This window comes from Embiotoca jacksoni, unplaced genomic scaffold (assembly GCF_022577435.1).
Source record: "Embiotoca jacksoni isolate LCO1_2020_lvr unplaced genomic scaffold, fEmbJac1.0.p SCAF_12, whole genome shotgun sequence".
NCBI lineage: Eukaryota > Metazoa > Chordata > Actinopteri > Embiotocidae > Embiotoca > Embiotoca jacksoni.
This window is the reverse complement of record NW_027185252.1, coordinates 12919847-12941679: the sequence shown is the minus strand read 5'-3', so window position 1 is coordinate 12941679 and position 21833 is coordinate 12919847. Positions and strand designations below refer to the sequence as shown.

The following is a 21833-nucleotide window of genomic DNA, read 5'->3' as shown; positions in this document are numbered from 1 at the left end:
TGTTGAGATTTAATAATGAAGACTCTGTACATACTGCTGAAAGACTAAATCTTTACCACCAAAGTGCAATCCTGGCTTTATGTATTGTGTATATACAGTATAAAGTGTATAAGGGTGGATGATGTGGCCCTAAATTAATATCATGAAATTTCACTTTAGGTCTGTATAAAACAAAAAGCAGAGCCATGCTGATTGTAAATGGAGTTGTTTTTGTTTATAAATTGAGTTTTCTTTGGAAAGGCTACTCTATGCCATACTACTTGCAGCAGAGCTTCTGTTAAGTACCTTTTTTTGCTGAAGAATTGCAGGAATCTTGCAAAGTTGCAAGCTTCTGCAATTATTGTGGAGATTCCTTGAATCCACCTGAATTATTGCGATTGCAAGATCACGGTTTCCTGGAGGGACTGACATATATTAGTAAGGTTTCTTACACCTTTGATCTTTTTGTAACCAAACTAGCGAGGTTGCTTACCTTTTAGGAACTAACTCCTCTACATGGAGCCACTTTCAGCTGTACTTGTTGTCGCGTTGCATAAATTAGGCTGTGAAACGGTGTGATGTATGTTACGTCAACAAGTCATAATATTGCCATTATCACAGTATGAAGTTTCTTTATCATATCAGAAATTTTACCAATATTACCATGAACGCGATATATCACACCCCTGCTGTGGAGATTTTATACTATACAGTAGCTGTACACTCTGTGAATATTCACTGTGGCTGATTTACTTGGTTATCATTAATATATATCATTAGACCACTCATCTATGACTGAATTTAAATACTGCTGCATAATACTCTCGGACTGTCAGCTGATTTTTATACAGCCAACCTAAGGCCATTTATAGAAGTTAATATTGCACTTCTAGTCAGCAAATGAACTATACTCTACAGCCAACATACAGTATTTATTCATTCAATCTGATTATGTAAATAAGCCTGAAATTTGAATTTTTGAATAATTGTCTCAGAGCAGACCATGTTAGCAAGTGAAGGATGTGGATTCCACACACAGCTGGATGTTGTCTTAATCGAACTTGGTTTCAATCAAAGAAGTCAAAGGGCGATCCTCTGGTCAAAAAGGTTGACAAGCTAAAGCTGAACATGCAGAACATACACGAGTTTCACAGTCACTCAACACATCCAGATATAGCTCATTATTTTAATGAGCATTTGTTATTTACTTCTTACTGACTTGGTAACAAAGCCCGTAAAAGTATCGGCAGCAGACTGTTGAGGCCAATTTAGCAACAACAAACTTAAAGCAAATGCAGCTCTTACTTACTTAGAAAAAAACATAAACAAATATTGGTTACAATGCCATATTTTATAACACTACCAACAAGATCAAGACTGAGGAACTTAAGAAGATGGTATTCTTCTAATTCTGACATGAGCACCTATACAATTTGTGCTTACTGTGTGATAAATTACTGCAGAGTCAGAAGTAAATCTGTTACAGCTGAAACATGGAGCTCTAAGATTTTAGCAGTGACCCTCACTTCCCCTATTTCTCTTTTTTGTAAGAGAGCTGTATGAGTATTCTGCACCAGGTCTGGTCATGAGCGAGTGGTTTGATGAGGCAAATGGTTAGCAGAAGACAGCCAATTTACAAGCTAGTGTGCATGGTGCATGTGACCAGTGTCTCAGTGGTGCATCAGTCACCTGCCACTCAACACAGTCTCACATCAGCCCAACCTATCCTGACTCATTGTATCTGCCTCTCTGTGGCTGTCTGTCTCAACGAGCACACTTTCTTTCCGGCCTTATATTACTTTCAGTCTGTTGTTTTGAGAGCTGCTGATGTTCGAACGTCATCTGAGATAAAACGACCACCTGCAGGCTTATGTCTGGTGATGCAGTCCAGCCTCAACTTGAAAGGAGGTCAGGTTCTAACAAAGAATACTGTATCTATAGTAGATAGATTTAAAGCGGTTCTTTCTCTGGTTTCCTTTGATGTCAGTTATATTCACACTTTTAGGATTCCAAGCCCACTTTAGCAAACAATGTAGTGAGAAAGAAGTGTGTCACTGTGTGGCATCGTCAACACAAAATGTATGCCTGCCGGACAGAATAATGAGCGTCCTAACAGCTGGGTAGACAAAATGAGAAAAAAAAAAAGAAGAAAGTTCTACCTCTTTCACAGGATCGTCCCAGGTATCCAGTCCCGGAGCAGTCACACACGTAGCGGTTCCAGCCCTCCCTACAGACCCCATTGTTTTGGCAGGGGTTGCTCAAGCACTGTTTGGGAGGCTCTTTAGAGCACGACGGTTTGACCCCGGCAGCTTTCTGGACCTCGGCCAGGCGTCGCACATCCTTACTCTGTCCGTCAATGAATAAATCTCGGATGCAGCCCACGTAGCCGTAGTTGAGCAGAGCTGTCCACACCTCAGTGGGGAACACCAGCCCCATTTTGTTCTCAGGCAGACCCCCAAGGTAGAGATTGTCATCCAAGTCCAGGATCTCACTTTCTCCGGGGGCTGTGTAGGCAGTACGGAGAGTATTGATAGAGATGGTGCCTGAAAAATAAGACAGAGTTGGAGAAGTTTTATTTTTAAATTTTTGTACCTACTTTGAGGTTATTCACCTGATGGATGGATTGTCACACTTATTGATGACTGTAGATGTCAAAAGACTCTATGCCCTGCAGAAACACAAACATGTGAAGAAGACCCATTTAAAAATGGTTTGATGAAGAAATTAGCCTAATTAGTGTTATCCATCTGGACAGGATCAGGATTTTCTTCATTTAGAATGACTGATGAGTGTTGATAAGACACATTAATCACAGGGCAGCTACTCTATTAGTAGCCTAATCTGGGATCCCTGAGAGTATCCTCTCCATTTTCCTTGTACTTCCCATAATAAATCTCCTTTATCTATGAAGCAGCGGCCATAAAACAAGAAAGGAGAGGAAAACAAAAATCGTTGCCACCTCTATCATTTTAGCCACCCCCCACAAAAAATATTTTTGAACTTGATTAACGGACTGCAGACTGTTTCTTCTTTTTTTTTTCACACTGTCTCTCTTTCCGTTTGCCTCTCCAACACGTAAACCTGCAATGAGAGTTTGTGTGTTTCCCCACGATGATTTATCACTCTCATTCAGGTTTAATTCTCGATCTGGAGCACGGTAAACAACAGCGGACATGACTGGACTGTAAAGCTGTGGAAAAGGAAGGCCTTACTGTGGGACTCGGACCGGGTGATTAATTTGTATATGGATCTGTTACTCTCAGTGCAGGAGCCATTGTGGACTTTAATTAATGGCGGCTGCCTACGCTGCTCGCATCCTCGTCCGGTAATCTATATACCGTGCTGCCGAGGATCCACGCAGGCAACTGCCCGGGGAGAGTGACAGAGAAATAGTGGGTTAAGGACGCTCAAAAATAAAATTGCCATAAAGTCATAATTTACATTTTGAGTGGCAGATGCTTTCCATGGCAGATATGAAGGAGCTATTAGCTGATTGCTTCGGGCTAAATGGCAGAGTCCTAACTGCTTGTATGTGGGAGAGGAGCGCAGCTTTTAACTTACTTTTTCCAAGTCAATGTGTTTATGCTGGAAAACAAGCCCTAAGCCACACATGAATTTTCAGCAGGGCTGCCTGGTCAATTTTAGAGACACATTAGACATTAAATGGGGCATTTCACATTTCATTACAGCTACCATTAGCATGCATGCATGTACATATCACAATTAATTATGCATATTATAAATATCTGCATTTCCTTTTTTCCATTTAGGATATATTTTCTTTGTGTTGTGCTCTTTTTTTTGGGATCATTTAAGTCTGAAGAGATGTTGGTACAAGAGAAACTCTGTTGAAATCATTCCATAATTTTGGTTATATGTGTTCTTTAGAGCCAAGGTGAGCCTTCTTGCAAAAAGTGCTTGAGAGAGACAGCTAAGGACCTCATGCACAATGATTAACCTGGTCCCACTAACATGTTCCAGCTCTTTTCTCAGGGTCCTGGCCCCAGGCATCTGTTCCGGCACTTCCGTGCCGCCACCCACTGGCCCTGCTCTCTCCAGCCACAGCTGTTGAGACTTTCAAGCTTTGCACACTTGGCATGGGCCACCCGTCACGCAGCCAGAACAGCTCCCTTCAGGTTATAGCTAACGAGCTCACTACATCAAACCCATTAGTGGGGAACTTTTCTCGGAGTAGAGCAGGTGCACGGCTGAAGAATGAACATCACTGCGGTCAGCGTGAATCGTCAGAGAAGCCTTCACACTCCCGATTTTGTCAAATCCCACCCTGTGACAGGCCATAGCAGGACGTGGTTATGAGCATTACTTTGTGAATACTACATTCATAAAGTAAACAGTAGACAGTGAAGGGGTTCACCACCAGGCTAATGGCCTCTTTAAATCTCACAGTATGTATACTTAAGGGTTATTACAGTTGTGAACAGCAAACAGAGATGCTGTATGTCTACAGTGAGCATGTCTGTCTAAATTGATGCAAGTGGGAGACAAGAGAAGGATGTCATCATCTCTCAGGCATCTGCTCAGAGTGCTCTGTTCACTTGTCAAAGTCCTGTACAGAAGTGTGTAAACACAGTCAAGCTATGTTAAGTCAGACGTCAATATACAATCCCATGGGGACATGTGCCATCGCCATGCTTGCAGCATGGCAAACGTAACACACATTGCAGGACTGCTTATGTTTGGAAGCCTATTCATAGCCAAAAGGGGGAAGGCGATGTGTCTCTGTAAATGCTACCAAGCATAAAAGAGGAGGAGATGCTGAACAAGATGAGAATATGGAGATAAAGATGTCTGGAGAGAAGATGAGGGAGGGGGTGTACGATGACAGATAAGAACACAGATGAGAGAACACAAGCAGCAAATAATATTTTGAGAGGCAAGAACAGAATGTGCAGTAAAGGACAGTTGATCGAAATTACAATGAGGGCAATAAATGATGAACTCTAAAACACTCTGACCGCATTTCCGCTTCTCCCTCTCTTTCTCTACGGGCTGACCTGTGAGTGGTACTCCAGCATCAAACCTGAAGGCGGGGGTCCAAACGGCAGCTCAGATCTCTCGCACACTTCCTGCATCAGCAACCAGGCTCAACTTGGCATGATGTCCCTTAACCCTGCTCACACATCCCCAAAACATGTTAGACAGGGGATTACTAGAATCCAGTTAGGGCGATACGGCCAAATCTCTCTATGTGATTGGATTCACTGTAGAGAGAGAGGCTTGTGAGTGGGCTGTGAGGATGGGGAATGCGTTGTCTATGTGTGTGTGTGTGTGTGTGTGTGTGTGTGTGTGTGTGTGTGTGTGTGTGTGTGTGTTTGTGCATGCTTGTGTGTGAAGTAGTTGTGCGTGTGCCCTTGCAGGAAGTGAAGCTGCAACACAGCCATGTCCATGTAATGTCTCTGATGAGTGACCCACAGCACTCCCAGCCCAGAAGCCCTCACTTAAAAGCAGAGTGTCTCTTAGCGTCTCTAATGCATTGAGGTTAGAAGATGCTGTCTGAGAGCGAGAGTCCATTTGCAGGCTTGCTTCCTGCAGGAAGAGCTGGCTAAACTAAATAGGGCAGGGATTGTTATCCGCCATTGTCACGGCTGCAGGAAGTGTTACACATGGAGGACCGGGCTGCACATAATTATGTCTGGGCTGTTGTGTTGCACTTTTGTTATGAGTGATGTGCTTGGTGGTGTGTATTAATAAAACATCTGACACACAGATGAAAAGCCGAGGGTACCATATGTTTCGTGACTCACGCTCTCAGGGGAGTAGTGAGTTTTTTTCCGTATGTTTTAAAATTACCTTAATTCCATCAAATATTAAAAAGTTTAACAAGAGGGCACCGGGGTGTAGAGCAGCCTGTGCGAGAGAGGTGAGCATCATGTGGACTTTTATTGAGCTTCACGGGTGGACTTTTAAAGCAGAATAATATGTTGTCAGGAATTCCTAATGTTCATTTAGGCTCCCAGCTGAGCTTTTATCCATATATCAGTGTCAATAATTCATGGAAAAAAATACATACAACAATCTCCATTTACAAAAGCTATCGTGAAAGTTTTTGTATCATTCTATTTGCACAAATCTGCTATTTAATGCACCATTAAAGTTACATGTATCCTGGGGGAATGGAAATCGCATGAGGCCTATTCAGTACAAAGGAACTGCAAAACTTCCAATGCTTCCATTCGAGCTGCAGCGCACACATCATTAAGCACCGCAAACAATTCCGCTTTGTACACTTCACAGAAATCTCAAGATGCACGATTTTAGATTTCGCAGGACTGTATAATTGGCTTAAATTTCGAGGGTTGGTAAAAAAAACAAAAAAAAACAGCACTGGTAAATTTTTAAAATTGCTTGGTAATCTGAGACACTGCTTGTGAGTGTGCACAGTGTCTAATCATTCCAGCCAATTCCTTTTTACTCTTCTCACATGGGAAGTCATCACACTGGTGAGACCTTTTTATGTCCCCTTTACACTCCAGTACGTAAGAGTTGACGCCTCAGACTTGAGGAGAGGAAGAAAAGTTACTCTGAAATGTCATTAGCGCACAGCTCAGCACAGCACTGTGCAGTAACTGTCTCAGTCCTGGGAGAGACCACCTCCTGTTTCCATGGAAACTTAGGCAGGGTAGACTGTGAGTGGAGAGAGCTTGACGAAGACAGCTCAAGGTTCTGTGTGCACGTGTGTGCTGTATGTAAGTGAGTGGGAGTGGATAATGAACACAATCTAATTTAGCAAGCCAGTGTTTCTTATAGTTATAGGTTTAAATGTAGTAGATTTGTGTTATCGAGAAGTCACCCACACATTTCTTCTTCCACTGAGTTCAATCAAAGCCACACAGAGGTGTATATGACTGTGCATGACTATATTCTACCATCTCAAGCAGGTTACCGGAGGTAGATATTTTACCAATTTTACAAAAAAGAATCCGCTCAATAATTAATGCAGCTGAAGGTGGAACTGTAAAAAAAAGATTCTATAATCGTCTCGATGACTTTTTTTTTAACACTGTAGCTAGCTCAATTTAGAGGTGCAACCCGGTCTTGCTTTGGGGGGGTAATGAAACAGTTAATCTAATTTCCACCTCTTGAGATGTAGTAGAAAACATGGTCAAGGTGTATATCTAATTTGCAGCATGACATTGCAAGGCCTTGGCTCTAAGCGCACACTAACAAATTGCTGCTTAGATAAGCAAATCAACAGGGACCAGTGCAGGGCAACGTAACCCGGGGCTTAGAGGACACACTGTGAGTGGGGGCAAAGTTATTTTGTGGCAAATATGTTTCTGGAATCACGACATATGGCCACTATCTGAAGACAGGTTACTGCTATCAAAACCTTTTTACATTAAATGTGTAGAAATGTATACGACGAGCATCCAGAGTGGAGCGATATTGATGTTTGAGTGGTGATGTTGTATCAGCCGCGCTCCAGTAATGGATATTTTCTTTCACAGAAAATATACCTGTGACCCAGCAGTGGTACTTTTGTCAAAGTTAAATAATTTATCTAGATGGTGCAGAGCAGAGCTCCTACTCTAGCTTTCTGCTGAATGTTGTATTACATGTAGGAGTCTGTACTAGTCAGTCAGAATATAGATTCCTCACATGCAAACATTTATGCATACGGTGGGCCTGACAGGCTAACACGCTGCTACTAAAGAAAGTGCATGCAAATAAGATGCATACTGTGTGTTTTGTCAAATTGCCAAAGATGCTTCCTTCATTTGCCTCCATTTTTTAAATATTCTTGTATTTTATGAATAAGCTTCCAAGTGTTGAGCTTTGAAGGCCACTGCAACAACAACAGCCTAAGCTTCTCCGTTGTACATTCCTCATCTAAAGATTGTATATTGTTAATGGTCTTGGAAGTTACCTGATCTTCCATCTCGCTGGAAGTCAACATGGTACCACTCGCCATCATTGACTTTCTTATTGACCGCCCTGGTCTTAGTGGTTCCCGAGCCCATGTCCAGCAGCAGGTACAGATGGCCATCCAGCATCTCGATGGCAAAGAAGTCCACCTTGAGAGTTTGGGGACTCTTGGAATCCTTCGGTTGCTGCTTGGGCTTGCCGTGGCTAAAAAGGAGCAAGCCGTTGGGCTCTGTGGTGCGGAAGTCAAAGGAGATAGAGCCCGTCTTCTTGGCGTTCCACTTGTTGAGGACGATAAATGACTCGGGCGTCTCGAAAGTGATGGGGTCTAGGGTGGCCACATTTTCGCACTTGAAGGCCACAGTGCCGTGAACCTTCATCTTGGGATCACCCTGCTTAGCCAGCCTGGACAACTCAAGTCTCACGTCGTTGTTTTTGTACACAACCTGAATTGGGAGTAGAGAAAGAAAGTTAATTCCACAGTCATACGTACAGTACCATATTTCACCTACAAAGGAAGAATTACACTTGCAGAATGTAAATGTTACAGGGAATCTAATAATTCTTATATATCATTAAACAGCCATTGTCCATGAGACATATTCCCCCTCAGGACAGTGTGTCATTAGCAGGGTTTTCATGCCTCTATTATTGGTCATGTTTGTCACATTTCACCTGCGCATGAGAAGCTGTATCTTTGTGGCACCAAATATCTGTCACATCACCTTGCTTTTCTTTATCCTCATCTGGAGGCTTCATAACGGGTGCATAGTGAGCTCTGGTAGTCAGACATGTCTTTTAAATCTTAGTTTCAGTGTCAACTAATGGAAGCGGCAGCATGAATTTAAAAGGCAATTGTGATAATGGTTTGGAGAAAGTGAATCTATCGAATAGTACCTCCTGGGATTGTGTGAAAAGTGAGATGGAGAGTGATAAATCGAAACTCATGCCTTGATTGCAGGTGTGGTGTAAAATGCTGATTAAAGCCCCAGTAGGAGCTTGTGATTACAATAAAAGTGGGCAGATGATGGATATGCTTATCTTAAGCAGGGTAAAAATTTACGCATGAGCTTAAGTATAGTGTGCATAATTTAGAAAATTGATGAAATGAAAATAAATCCACACGTGTCAATGCAGGAACCCTCATATGAACACCGATTCATATTCTGAAACATTGTGAATAAGACAGGGTTTGGTATCAAAAGGCTGAACTAAATCAAATGCATTAGTCCTGTGACCTTTAAGATGCTGTAGAGACAGAGTACACAAGTGACGGAGTAGCAATACGACTGCTTTTTGTCTAACAAGTCAACTCCATGTGTGGATGAAGCTCATCATTGATTTCCTGTTTCATAGATAGAAAAAGGCAGCAGGTGTATTGAGTTCTGCTCTAAATACTGAGGGAGGTTTCTCATGAAATAAATCTTCAAAATATTGATCACAACACATCTCTACAGATAACAGTACTGAACGGCACACAGTGTGGAAGTCAAACAGGAGTGATACTGTAACTGACAACAGTTTTACAAAATATTTGGGACAGCCATAACCATGTCATTATCGAATCTCTATAATGAAAAAGTATCTAGTGATCCAGCTGTATTAGCAAGTATCCTCCTGTGTAGCTACATCCCATTTCCATATGAGGTGCATTTTAGAGAATGTGAAGTTGTTTCATTAAAATGTCAGTATGGCCATCGCATTTTCACCACAGAAACAGTTGATGTGTTTTAATGTGATGTGCCAGTAAGTCTGCAAAGCAAATATTAGGAAGACAACAGAGACTTTAAACACAAGGATGTCAATAGTGCGGCAGGAAGAAGGCTAAAGGAGCAACTAATTTTTAAGAATTACCCCCAAGGGGCACAGTTACTTCTATCTTTCACACTGCTCCAGAACTACTAATTTGTAGATCAGATTCATTTCCTAACTTCACTCAGTGTTTCAGTCTGGGAATCACCTCGGTGTGAACAACTGGAGAAGCTCCAATGACACCAAATATGTTTGTGACAGCCTGGCTGAGTCAGTCATGGTGAGGACTACGCCCCCCTTATATCTTCACATTTGACCGACTCCTCCCCACTCATGCTCGCTTTCTTCCCATAAGAAACGACATAAAGCCTCCTCATCTTGTCCACGTTTGCTTGGCTAGCTGCTAAAGAGTTCTCAGAACTCAGTTCCTGGCTTCAGTCTGAAATCTGCTTAATTCTTCATAAGAAGTGCACACAGTAGCTACACAGTTGTTTTCCAATCGTGGTGTCATTGGAGCTTCCCGACCTGCAACACCTTACTCTGTTATCAAAGAACAAGTGAATACGGAGTTGTAATGACACATCTATACTGCTTTCATTGGGCCAAATCAAATGAGTTACAGCTGTGGAAAACACTAGCCATGTTTTTTACTTGCTGTCATGCTATGCGTTCACCTGAAAACGGGGACACCTCTGATGGGATTGCATTAGCATGGAGCATTATGTTTATCACTGAATCAAATCTGCTGTGTCTAAACTGTTCAGGTAGATGGAGCTCGTAGCGGTGCATCAGAATTAGGTGAGATCAGGCTTAGTTTATTGTAAATGCTTTGAGACAGGCTGTATCAGAGTGCATTTAACTGCAAGGAAATTGGGAGAGAGATAATGCCAAGCTTTTATTCCCACATCTTTATCTTTGCTGTGTAAAAAAAACGCACAGAACAGTCCGTTCTCAGGTATGAGGCAGCGCTAAATGGAATGTTTCAGAGATTATAGAGAAAGAAGTGAAATAAAAAGGTAATTTGACAAGAATCTCCTAACTAAAGAAGGAATGTAAAAACAGAGTAAAGGAATAAATGATGATATCGCTGTCTGCTGGACTTGAGTCATGCAGACAAAGGTGCAACAGATACAACCAATAAAACCAAATCAATTTTTCACAGTCAAGACAAAGGACACCTTCCAGAGTCAAAGGAGCTTTGGTCTGAGCTACAACGGGTGCTGCGCTACTGGTGCTGCACTAATTTGTCATCAAACTAGGGCTGTGACAACTGAGCTATTACTGCACCACAGTTTGTTTTGCCATCAGAACCAACAGGCAGGCGTGGCAACTCAGACTGGAATCTGCACACAAATACTGAAACGAGCCACTTGGGGACAAGCCATCAATCATGGCCCACAGCACATGCTGTTAAACCCTCCGCTTATATGCTATCACAACACACTCAGAAGCTGACCTCAGATGGTGCATCTGATTAATTCAACTGGCTGGATGAGATGATGCATGGAGCTCTTCAAAGCACTAAAAATGTCAGAAATGAACTAAAAGTCAAACATTAAACCAACTATAGATTTTGCAGTGTATGGCCTTGTCTCATTTTTATTCGGTATTGACATCTGTATTTGTCTGGAAAAACTAAACTAGAAATATCAAATGATCCCATGAGGAAATAAAAGAGGGGACATTCAGTCTGTGTCACTTCTCCTGGGAACTATCATCGCTCTGCACCATAATTAAAAAAAAAAATGTAACAGTTCAATACATCGATCTGAGGATAGTGAGAGCAGCCGGTATGCTCAGGCTGACTAAGAGCCGACAGGGTGGCTCAGTGGGGTAGATGACCATGCTCTGGGTGCACCAATCCCATCCCTGTTGTCACCACATCTGCAGAGCCCCAGAGACATGTAGTTAACTAAGAGAGTCCCCTTAACAACCAGACCTCTAATGAGCTGTACATGACATGTGGACATGTGGTCCACACCCTGTCTGCTCATTAAACAGAGCTGCCTCAGACCTCTTTGAGAGGTTCACTGAGGATGACAGCCTGCGCTTAAGGTAAGATACAATATGTAGGATGCCAAAAGAACAAGAGAGGCTACCATAAAGAAAAGGGAGAGCACTAAGAAAGAAGGAGAAACAGCTTCTGAAATTAAAAGATAAATGAACGGATCATTTTGCAGTACTTTGGTAGATGTCTCTGTATTTCCCTGCTGGCTCCTGAGGTAAACACTTGAGGTCAGATTAAACAGCAAAAACAAAATAAAAACAATAAAAACACTTCTGTAGAGATTACAGTGGAAGGTATAATTTATGAACCCTCTTGTGGAGAGATTACCTCCTCCTCTCCCTCTCTTGATTCATCTCTAGGGATAACAGTACACACTTTATACATACTTCCTGAGTTTGACAACACACAAGTAAAAAAGCGAGTGAAAAATTACATAATGTACTATAAATCATGAGCTAGATTCAAATGGCTCATTATACTGCAGAGCATCCAGGATCCAGAGTTTGTTGAATTTAATATATCATCTGGGAACATACACGTTAAACGGATCTACATTTCTGAACCTTGTTGGGTTCTATACTTATAAAGAGAGGCTTCTAGCCCAGGTGCCTCAAACTGCACATTTCTACTTGCTTTGAAGATACATTTGTGTAAACACATACTACTGACATCAAACATAAAGCAAGGTTGATCATTAGATCGGTGCTCCAAGATAAAATCAGTCTGGTACAGTATATTCTCCAACAATAGTGAGGTCTTAAGTGTGTCGGTTGGCTGACTGCTCATGAAAATTCAACTCCCTGATCTCAGGATCACTGTTCCTCTTTGAAGTGCACCTGACAGAGCTGCATGAAGCCTGTGATAAATTCCACTCCAAGACAGAGCTCTATGTGTGTGGGTGTGTGGTGCACCAGTCGCATGTGCGTGTCCCTGTGTGTGTATAGAGCATTGTATGTGCACCGAGAGGGTAGCAGAGGCAAAATTAGTGTCAGAAAAAGTTTATGTCTGAGTATGTGAGAAAAAAAAAAAAAAAAGAGAGAAACAAACTGAAGCAAAATGTGCATGAGACTGGGTAAGTGTGTGGGTGGAAGGGCCTTTTTTGGAGTCCTAAGGTGAAGCTAGTCATATTCTATACACCCACCAGACAGAGTTCACACAGAAGTTGTTGTTTACCTCCTTGAGGCAGCCCATGAAGTTGTTGCTAACTGGAGATCCAGGCAGGTCAGCTGTGCTAGGACTCCCTCCAACATAGAAAAAGTCGTCAGAGCCTAGCATGGTGTAGTCTTCTTGAGTATATCCTGTGGTGGTCAGAATCCCATCCACGGATATTGTCACCTAGACAACAAAGCACAGGGAAAGGACACGCTATACTCAAACAGCCTATACACTGCAATGTTATTGCCTTTCTTTCTTGTCGTCTATGACAGGCGCCCCTATATGTTTATTTATTCCGAAACCCATTTTCATGTCTGTTTTCATTGTCTTTTTTCTTGTTTTTATAATTATTTTGTCCAGTTTGATTAGTTGGAAGACTGCAAGCCTTCAAAGGAATGCTATTCTAGTTAGAGAGTTAGTAAACTGCCCATACTACAGTGTTAGTATTGCCCCTACTGCAACTTAAAAGTACTTTAGCAGACACAAAAATGGTGTTAGTAAAATGTTATCTAGGTTAGTTTAACTATTATTCCATATTAGTACGCCCAGCAGTTCTACAAAAGAAATAATAACGTGCCGCTAGGTTAGAGAGGGAGCACATGCTATGAAAAGCACAATCACTTTCTAGTACAGGACAATGACTGAGGGAATTAGAGAAAAAAAGCAGGATGCATGCATTTGTGTTTTCTTTTTGTTTACGAACATACAAAAAGAAAATCCTCCCAAATTATTGATTTGGATACCGACTGAGTATCACTTGTCACAGTGTCAAATGCATGCAGAAGCTCATGGACACCGGTAAAAACCACAAAGAGAGAGAGAGAGAGAAAAAAAAAGAAAGCACCAGAGAAGAAATAACAACCACAGCTCAACTGTCACATCGATGTTGACAAATGGGCAGTGTGACATTTATAACATGTAGTCAAAGTGCATGCCATGCAAAGTGGATGGGGATACAACTGGCTGAGCGAAAGAGCATCAGGCCAGCCAGACAGGAGAGGGTCCTCATTATTAACCACAGCTTGATGCAAAAGGCTCGAAATGATGCTCCTAAAAAGGTGGATCAAACAGAATTGGACAGGAAACAAGTGAAATAAAGAGGGTGAAACCAATGAATGAACCAATAAATTAAAAAGGATTCGAAAAGTAAGCAGAAGAGTACCAACCGCAATTTCCCTTTTTTTGTAAATGACGTCTACAGTAAAAAAAGAAAGAAAAGAAACACACGGCAAACCCAAACTAAGAAACAATTAGAATGATATCTACCGAACAATGTAGTTTGTTTACCATAGCGTGTCCAATGCCTGAGTGCTTTGTGGAAAAGGGGGGAGAAAGGAAATTAAAAACTGTGAACAGAATAACGATTGTTACTCAAATAATATATGATGGTCAATACTGTTAGTACATTGTTAAAACGGCAAAAACCATACTGGTTAGTAGAATGAGACATTCCATGAATGATGTTAGTTTGTTTCCAAAGCATGTTAGTAGCAGAGAAAAAAGGGCAAAATAAGTTTAACAAGAAAAAAGCAGACCAAGGAAATAACAAGAGTGCTCCATAAGAGGTGCTAGAGCTCAACCATTGACTCCCTAAGATCCTCGTGGCGTCTTTGCACCATTTTCTGTACATGACCAGAACGCTCAGTGGCAGGAAAAAAATATTTCTTTCCCAAGTCCTTACAAAAGGTTATGACTGACAGACATCAAATGGTTCATAAGAAAGAATGCCTAAAGCACATCAGTTGACCCTCTTTAACAAAGTCCCAAGTTCAAGACCATTTTAAAGCTTTATTTATTTGTGTCGGTATTAGTACTGGTATTAGCCTTCTTTGGTTCTTGGTTTAAGGCTTGAGACCAATCCAGTGTATCGGACTTTCCAGGGCTCATACAATACTTTACCGTTTCCTTTTGGTCTTTTTGATGAACTTTAGGATCACTTTACTGCAATGAGACAAAGCAAAGAAGACCCTGACACAGAATGAGGAGGATGGCAATTTCAGATGCCCCCGCAGAGCATGCACTCACTATGCTTGGTTTTTCTTTCACACTTGGAATGCAGTGAATGTTCAAGATGGCCAAATCCTTCCAGGTTTCCAGGTTTGCCAATAATCAATTAGCTGATTATGCAAAAGAAGCAGCTTTGGTACTGAGGTGAAGATAAAAGTTTCCCACCAAATGAGCAGGAACAAATCTAGAGATTTTGTCTTAATGATGTGCCCGTAAACAATTCTTAAAAATCGTATTTAGTTAAAGATTATTTGAAATAATCTGTTGAATGAAAAATAATCTATGGCATTTTACTTAACACAGGCTAAACAGTCTAACAGGACCTAGAAGTTGTTGCAATCGACATCTGAACATGCTAAACCTAACCCAGACAGCACTTTGATTCAAGATGTCTCCACCTGGCATCCTCAGTTATACGACTGAAGGCCCCTACTGCCCACCTGGCTTTAAAGTATCGGAAAAAAAATATCCTCACCAACTGCCTATAACTAAACCATTTGCAACATCCAAAAACACGCCAACCGTCTTTCTCTCAGAATGACTTCAAGGACCTATATGTTGGCACCAATGCTAGCCTTGTTCTGGTTTGACTGTCCCCTCAAACAACCCAGACTCTGTGCCTCAACTACATTGCAGGCCATGTGTCTGTTAGACTGGCACAATGTTTATACCCAAGGACAGTCAGCCACTAGCAGAGTGGCAGCTACAACCTATTATGACCCCAGTAGTGTATCTTAGCCTTTCTTTTTATCCTGTTAAAGTGGAGTTTTTCCTTCCACCTGTCACTCGTGGGAATTGTTGAGTTCCTCTATAATGATATAAGGACTTAAATATGTTTAGTGCTTTGAGACTACTTGTGTTGTGATTTGGCGCTATATAAATACAGTTGAATTGGAAGTGAGTGCAACTCAGTAGTACTTAATTTGTTTGCGACACAAAAAACATCCACTGACCTCTGTGGCTTCACTCCTGCCAGGAATATATTTCTTGCAAATGGATAGTTTGCACATGTGCAAAGCTGAAGGCTCTGCGTCATACCTTTCCTTGATCTCATCTGCTCTTCAGGAAAGAACCGGCTCTATTGATATCCCGAGCCGCTCACCCATTTATGAGCAGGATTGCCACAGGAAAATGACACGTGGAAGTAGGATGTCTTGAACGGACCACCCTCTGGTGTTAAGGAATGTAGCACAAGCTGCTGAATGGGATTCCTAAAGAAGTCTAATTCCTACAAATTGTTTGCTGTCATACTGTCACTACACGGTCTCTTAGGAGTTATTAATGCAGAGGTGATTCTCCAAGACCAGGTAGGAGAGCCCATTAGAGTCTATAGATCCCGTGAGAGGGATTTGCCTGTGCTAAAAGTTGAATTTAAAGACATCAAAGCATAACCATAGATTTGGTCAGGCTTCACGGATAAGTTTTCTTTCAATTATTTTGAAAAGTTGACATCCTATAATGTGTTAACATTGTTCTGGTTGATTTGAATATTTCTAAATGCAAAAGAGCTATAGAGGAATCATATGAAAGAATATCTCAAACATGGTGTCATCTTTCATAGATATCAGTGCTTACTAAGTGTATTAACATCTCTACAAGCACTGCAAAACATATTTTTGTGACAGAAAAATAAACAGCAATTATATTATCGCATCAATATTTAAAACAATGCTTTTAAGGGTACGTAAGTCACATAAATACACAGCATATTACTTCAACAAGGCAGAAACCATTAGATGCAAATTAATGTCATTCCTGTCATTTGTCAAACGTCTGAATGAGCCTGAATGCAGTTTTAAAAGCAATGTATTTCCTTCCTCCCTCAAAGAATAATGTAATGGAGGTCTTGTTTCACATCCAGATGTCCCTGCTCCTTTGTGGTTCTGTTTTAGTCTCCACCATAAACCACCACGATTCAATTTAGAAATCCAATTACAATGTCTGGATCAAATAATGTATTGTATGATGGTAATGGTTTAAGTGCATTTGTTTTAATTCATTTACACGAGTCTCCGCATCACCCTCTTTACTGTTACCTGACGTAGATTCCTTGTTACTTTGACATCATGCCAATCATTGTCATTAAATTTCCCATTGACTGGCTCCACAAGAGCTTCAAAGGCTCCAGACCCCAAATTAATGACGAGTGAGACAGCCCCATTTTTCAGTGCCAGGTTGACGTAATCAGCTGATTTGCCCGTGTGCAGCATCAGTCCATTCCTCTGTAGGGTTTTGAATGACAATGTGATTTCATCACTGCTGCTTTGAATCGGGTTCAAGGACAAGTCGTAGCAGAAGAACTCGGATCCTTTGAAGGTTGCGACATACTCTTCTTTTCCTGTGGAGACAAGAAAAAGAGAAAAGTGTTGCATAAATATCGTGACCTCTTGGGTGTCTGTCGGGAAGCTGTCAGAAGAAATGAGAAAGAATGCCCCAAAATGTTGGATTAATAATAAACATAGAAATAGGAGAGCTGAAACGTAATGAAAGGTACACAAAGAAGAATGTTCGCCAAATTCCAGCGTCTAACTATTTACCTTTGCCAAAGAAACTCAGGTACGTAGGCACTGGCACTACATTAGGCCTTATCTTATGATAATGTACATTTGTAGAGTTATTACACACTCCTAGGCAACTGGTATTTCTGCAATTCACATGACATACTATGTACAGGTTGTGATATTGTCCTCTTTATCTATCTAAAGCTAAAATGTCTCTGTGATCAAGATTATTGGACTACACCTACTCACTGTGATATCAACATACACTTGTACACTACAGAAAAATAATATACTGTTTGCACACTCTTACACAAAGAACTAGGGATAGGTATCCATGTATTAAATATAATGTGAAAGCACCCTAAAACCATATTACATAAACAATATATACTCTGCTTCCTAAATGTCCAAATCAGTTATGTAAACGGCATGATTGTCACCGCGTATTAAAGCCTACACATACTCCTTAGATACACAGATTATTGTACAGAGCCATGCACACACGCTTACAAAACTAGAGCAATATAAATTATTTTTAAAGCAAGAAACAGCAAGAAAAAAATCAAGCCTTCTCACGAACAGACCACAGGCTACACAGCCTTGACTCAGATGTGTTTTTCACCCTTTCAGATCAAATATATCAGACTTGTGTCTGTTAGGTTCATCAATTGCTGGATTGACATCTATACCAAAACTGTTTCAGACAGTCTTCTATGGAAAACCACGAATAATAAGGGGGTACGACTGCTGCCTTTGTTTCAAAAGAATTCAATGAAATCGGATGTTAAATATTTAAAGATCAGACAGAAATTATTATCTGATGTATGAGTACAGTGGAATTTAAATCTCATTCACACATTAAACATATATCTCCAAAGACCCAGCACATTTGGAAAGTGACATATTAGAGCTGCATACTGCAGTTTGAACTTAATATATATTTGTAATAAATCAATATCAATGTCTACAAATATTTGTAAATCAACATCTGTGGTTTATTGAGAGCAATTCATGATTTTCAGTTTTTTTGTGACTCCCCTGAACCTGAAATTGTATTGCCCATCTTCCCTGTTTTTCCAACTCCAGTATTTAACTATCCAGGCAGAAAGCAGTGCCCTGACAGTTTCATATGGACTCCTCCCAACATTCAAAACACCCCCATATGGTTCTCAATGCACTTGAGCAAGTCGGCAATCATCAGCCATCCTCAGATATGACAGGGACTCGACATAGCAAAAACAGCATCGAGGAAAACCTCAACACTGTCATTGTGAGATAAAAACAACACAAAGCAGCACCGAGCATCAGCGGCTGATGCATGTGAACATCCATTAGAAAGCATTTAAAAACAGGTTTAGAGAGATAACAAGCCATTAAAGCCACTAGCAGAAAATCAACTACCAAAACACAAATGGACCAAAGCATTCAATTATCATAAATGGGGCTGCACATTTATACATGCTTGCCAAACAAACAAACACACACACACACAAGCACACACGCACGCACACACACACACACACACACACACACACATACACATACACACACACACACACACACACACACACACACACACACACACACACACACACACACACACACACACACACACACACACACACACACAAATGCACCCACACATACATGCTTAAAGTAGCATCCAGGCATGGCTACAACAACGAAAGAAATAAAAAGGGGTTGCTGTCCACAACAATTTGTCACCTCATTGATTTCCCCTTAAAGGCGCTATAGTGCACCTCTGGGAAAACTACAAGGAGCCGTAATTGAAGCTGACTGAATCTCACCACTCTTTGGTCATTCCCTGTATGTCTGAGCCCCCTCTCTGTGAAAATGAGAGAACTCTACCCTCTTCACTAAACCCACCCATACCTGCTTCGCAAGCTCAGTGACCACATAACAAATAGAGCCAATAGTTTGGGGTCATTCTCATCTCTCGCTCCACACATCGCCGTGCCCCGAAGTCACAGTTAATTCCCCTAACCAATGGAGAATGAATTGTGTGTGTACAGCAGAGGCACTGTTAGGAATTTACAACATTTGGGGCTCAGCCCAGAGGCAGTTTTAGGACCGGGGGGGGGGGGGGGGGGGGGGTTGGATAGCTCCCACAGTATTTACAATTTACAGAAAACTGGTTCCCTCTGATGTAAACATTTGTACGTCTAAATGAAGAAGAACAGTTTGAGCATTTAGATGACCTCATAGGAATGAATTGGGGAGGATAATTTTCTTACAGGCATTTTCAAACCTAAAAGGTTTTGTGACATTGTATACATTTGATTCAGTTAGTTTCCGTTTCACATTGCAATTTTATGAGCGCGGTGAAGGACTTTGCATGACTTATTTACATCCCTATATTTGTCAATGATTGCTTTTTATACGCCGTGCATCTGACGCTGGCATGTTGTCAATTTAGTCTTTAGCATTTTCCATTAGGGTGGGGTGAAAGGGATAAACTTTGTTGTTACTATATAATAATATTTATTATTTTGGCATTACAACAGGAACTTATTGTCAGAAAATAAGTGATAACTGAGTTTTGATTTCTTCATTGGACCAAATTACAGTTAAACACTCCCCCTCCCTCCATGTGCTACCACGGCTCATTTTTACTTTTTTTTTCTTACTTTGTGGTTTAATGAGTGATGATGCGCTGAGTCTGTACTCTTTGTGTAATTGGTGTGAAAGTCTGAAACATCCAAAAACTGTTTTTACACTGCGAACAAAATGAACAATGGTTTAGTTTAATGAGGACCAAGACTACCTCTTTGGGTCAGATACAATTTTGGTCCTTTCACACCTTTTACTATTTTGGACCAAACTAAAAAGTCCAAACTTCGGGACCAGAGACACAACTCATGGAGTACAATAAGACAATAGATATTTTTTCTACACCAATACTGACTCTGGTAAAGCCTGATTTGTCAAGCTGTAACCTTTGGAGCCATTTCACCATTTAAGATCTTAGTCAAGTGTCTGACCCAGGTTGAACTAAAGCTTCCATTTGGCCATTAATGGTGGAAACACCCTCTAAACTCTATGCTGTTGTCATTGGTTGTAAAGTTTATACTGCTTTGAGGGTTGTTTTAGTATTAGTCAACTATCCCTAACCTTTACGTTAACCATAAGCTTAACCCTTCCAAAACATAACAACAAATCACAGGCAGAGCGTCCCTCCCGCTGATCCAAATCCAATATTTACTGGTTAATCAGAAAAAGTTGTGTCTCTCTAAATGTACTGTGAGAGTTGTCACTCCAAGTCACAACTACTTACCATGAATTATCACTCAAAGCGGAGGATTACACAGAACCACTGCACTTTTTAGCATCTTTTAGTTCATAGATTTGGCTTTAAGTCCTTCAACTTTAATCTACCATTTCAGTCTCACTGCTTTCATCAACTGCTTTCATCTCCAGCGACAGAGGCAGCCATAATCAGCAAAGAGCTATCATAAACCAACTGTCCAACTGAATCCTGCCCAACAGTACACAGACACATTTAGCAACTGCCTGGTAAACACAGTAGAACATTTAGCAGCTTGAGAGCCAAATAAAAGGTTGTCGATAACTAAATAGAGTGAGTATCAGACTAGCATTCATTGGTTGGCCAGAGAGAAGATTCCTTCTCTGTTTGTTGAATCTGTTTCAAAGTTCTACCAAACTAGTGCAACACTTTAAGTAGGTAGTTTATAATCAGCCTAAGCTAGTGATGAGCGAGCTGAAGGCAAGTGAAAGCTGAAAACTGAGCAGGTACAACATAATATATCAAAAAATACAGCTTAAACTTCAAGGCGTCAGCTTTAAAGTCCTGTTTACTGTAAAACATCGTATTTGTTCAACGCAAAATCACACATGACAGTGAGTGGCAGCACGCTCTACTGAAAAAAACAGACAACAGCCAGAACAAGCTGCAGACAGCTCGGCCGGCATGTAGCTCAACGCACACGTATATAAAGCAAGAGCATGTAAAATACTGACTGCTAAATCAAACTTACCCCACCCTTTTCAAGGAGAGAGCACATTCTGAAAGTAAAATTTGACATTTTTGACAAATATCCCCTTCACATATGCTCAAAAGGGATGATGTCTTCTGACTGAATTCACCTCGTTAGATTATTAGCGACATGCAAAGAGTGTCCTGAAGAATTTGTTAGTTTAGTCTTTAATTTCTGAGCCATAACAATACAACTAGTAAGCAGTATGTTTGTCTGTGTTCATGTCTCCGGGATCACAGCAGCTTATAGCGTTAATATTTGGCAGCGGATGTGTCACTCAGACGTGTCATTTTCCTTCAGCCAAAAAAAAAGGAAAAAAAAAAAAAAGGTAATGATGTGGAGGAAGAGGACTATTTTGTCATTGTGTTCTCCTGGGTATTTGGGCGTGTCCTGGATGTCTCTCTGGGCTGTCCTACGGTCTACAGTCAATCAAACAACAGCATGCTGCCGGCACCTTAATGCCCTTGAGTCATGACACTGAATGAGAACACGGATGAGAGCCAGCTCCTTTAGTCTCGTTTTCAGAGAACA

The 21833-nt window shown here is 41.0% G+C and overlaps 1 protein-coding gene across 23 annotated transcripts in view; it reads right to left on the bottom strand.

Annotated features, from left to right (window-relative positions):
• LOC138195467 (neurexin-1a) overlaps positions 1 to 21833 on the bottom strand; it is a 245336-nt gene that overhangs the window by 142312 nt on the left and 81191 nt on the right. For 16 of the 23 annotated variants that reach the window (XM_069144917.1, XM_069144919.1, XM_069144920.1 and 13 more), the window contains 5 exons: positions 16822 to 17123; positions 14066 to 14089; positions 12797 to 12958; positions 7868 to 8309; positions 2139 to 2522 (listed from right to left, as the gene is read on the bottom strand). In XM_069144917.1, coding sequence (XP_069001018.1) covers positions 2139 to 2522; positions 7868 to 8309; positions 12797 to 12958; positions 14066 to 14089; positions 16822 to 17123 — 1314 coding nt within the window. The remainder of the gene's footprint in view (positions 1 to 2138; positions 2523 to 7867; positions 8310 to 12796; positions 12959 to 14065; positions 14090 to 16821; positions 17124 to 21833) is intronic. The other 7 variants (XM_069144908.1, XM_069144910.1, XM_069144916.1 and 4 more) reach the window with 1 other exon arrangement.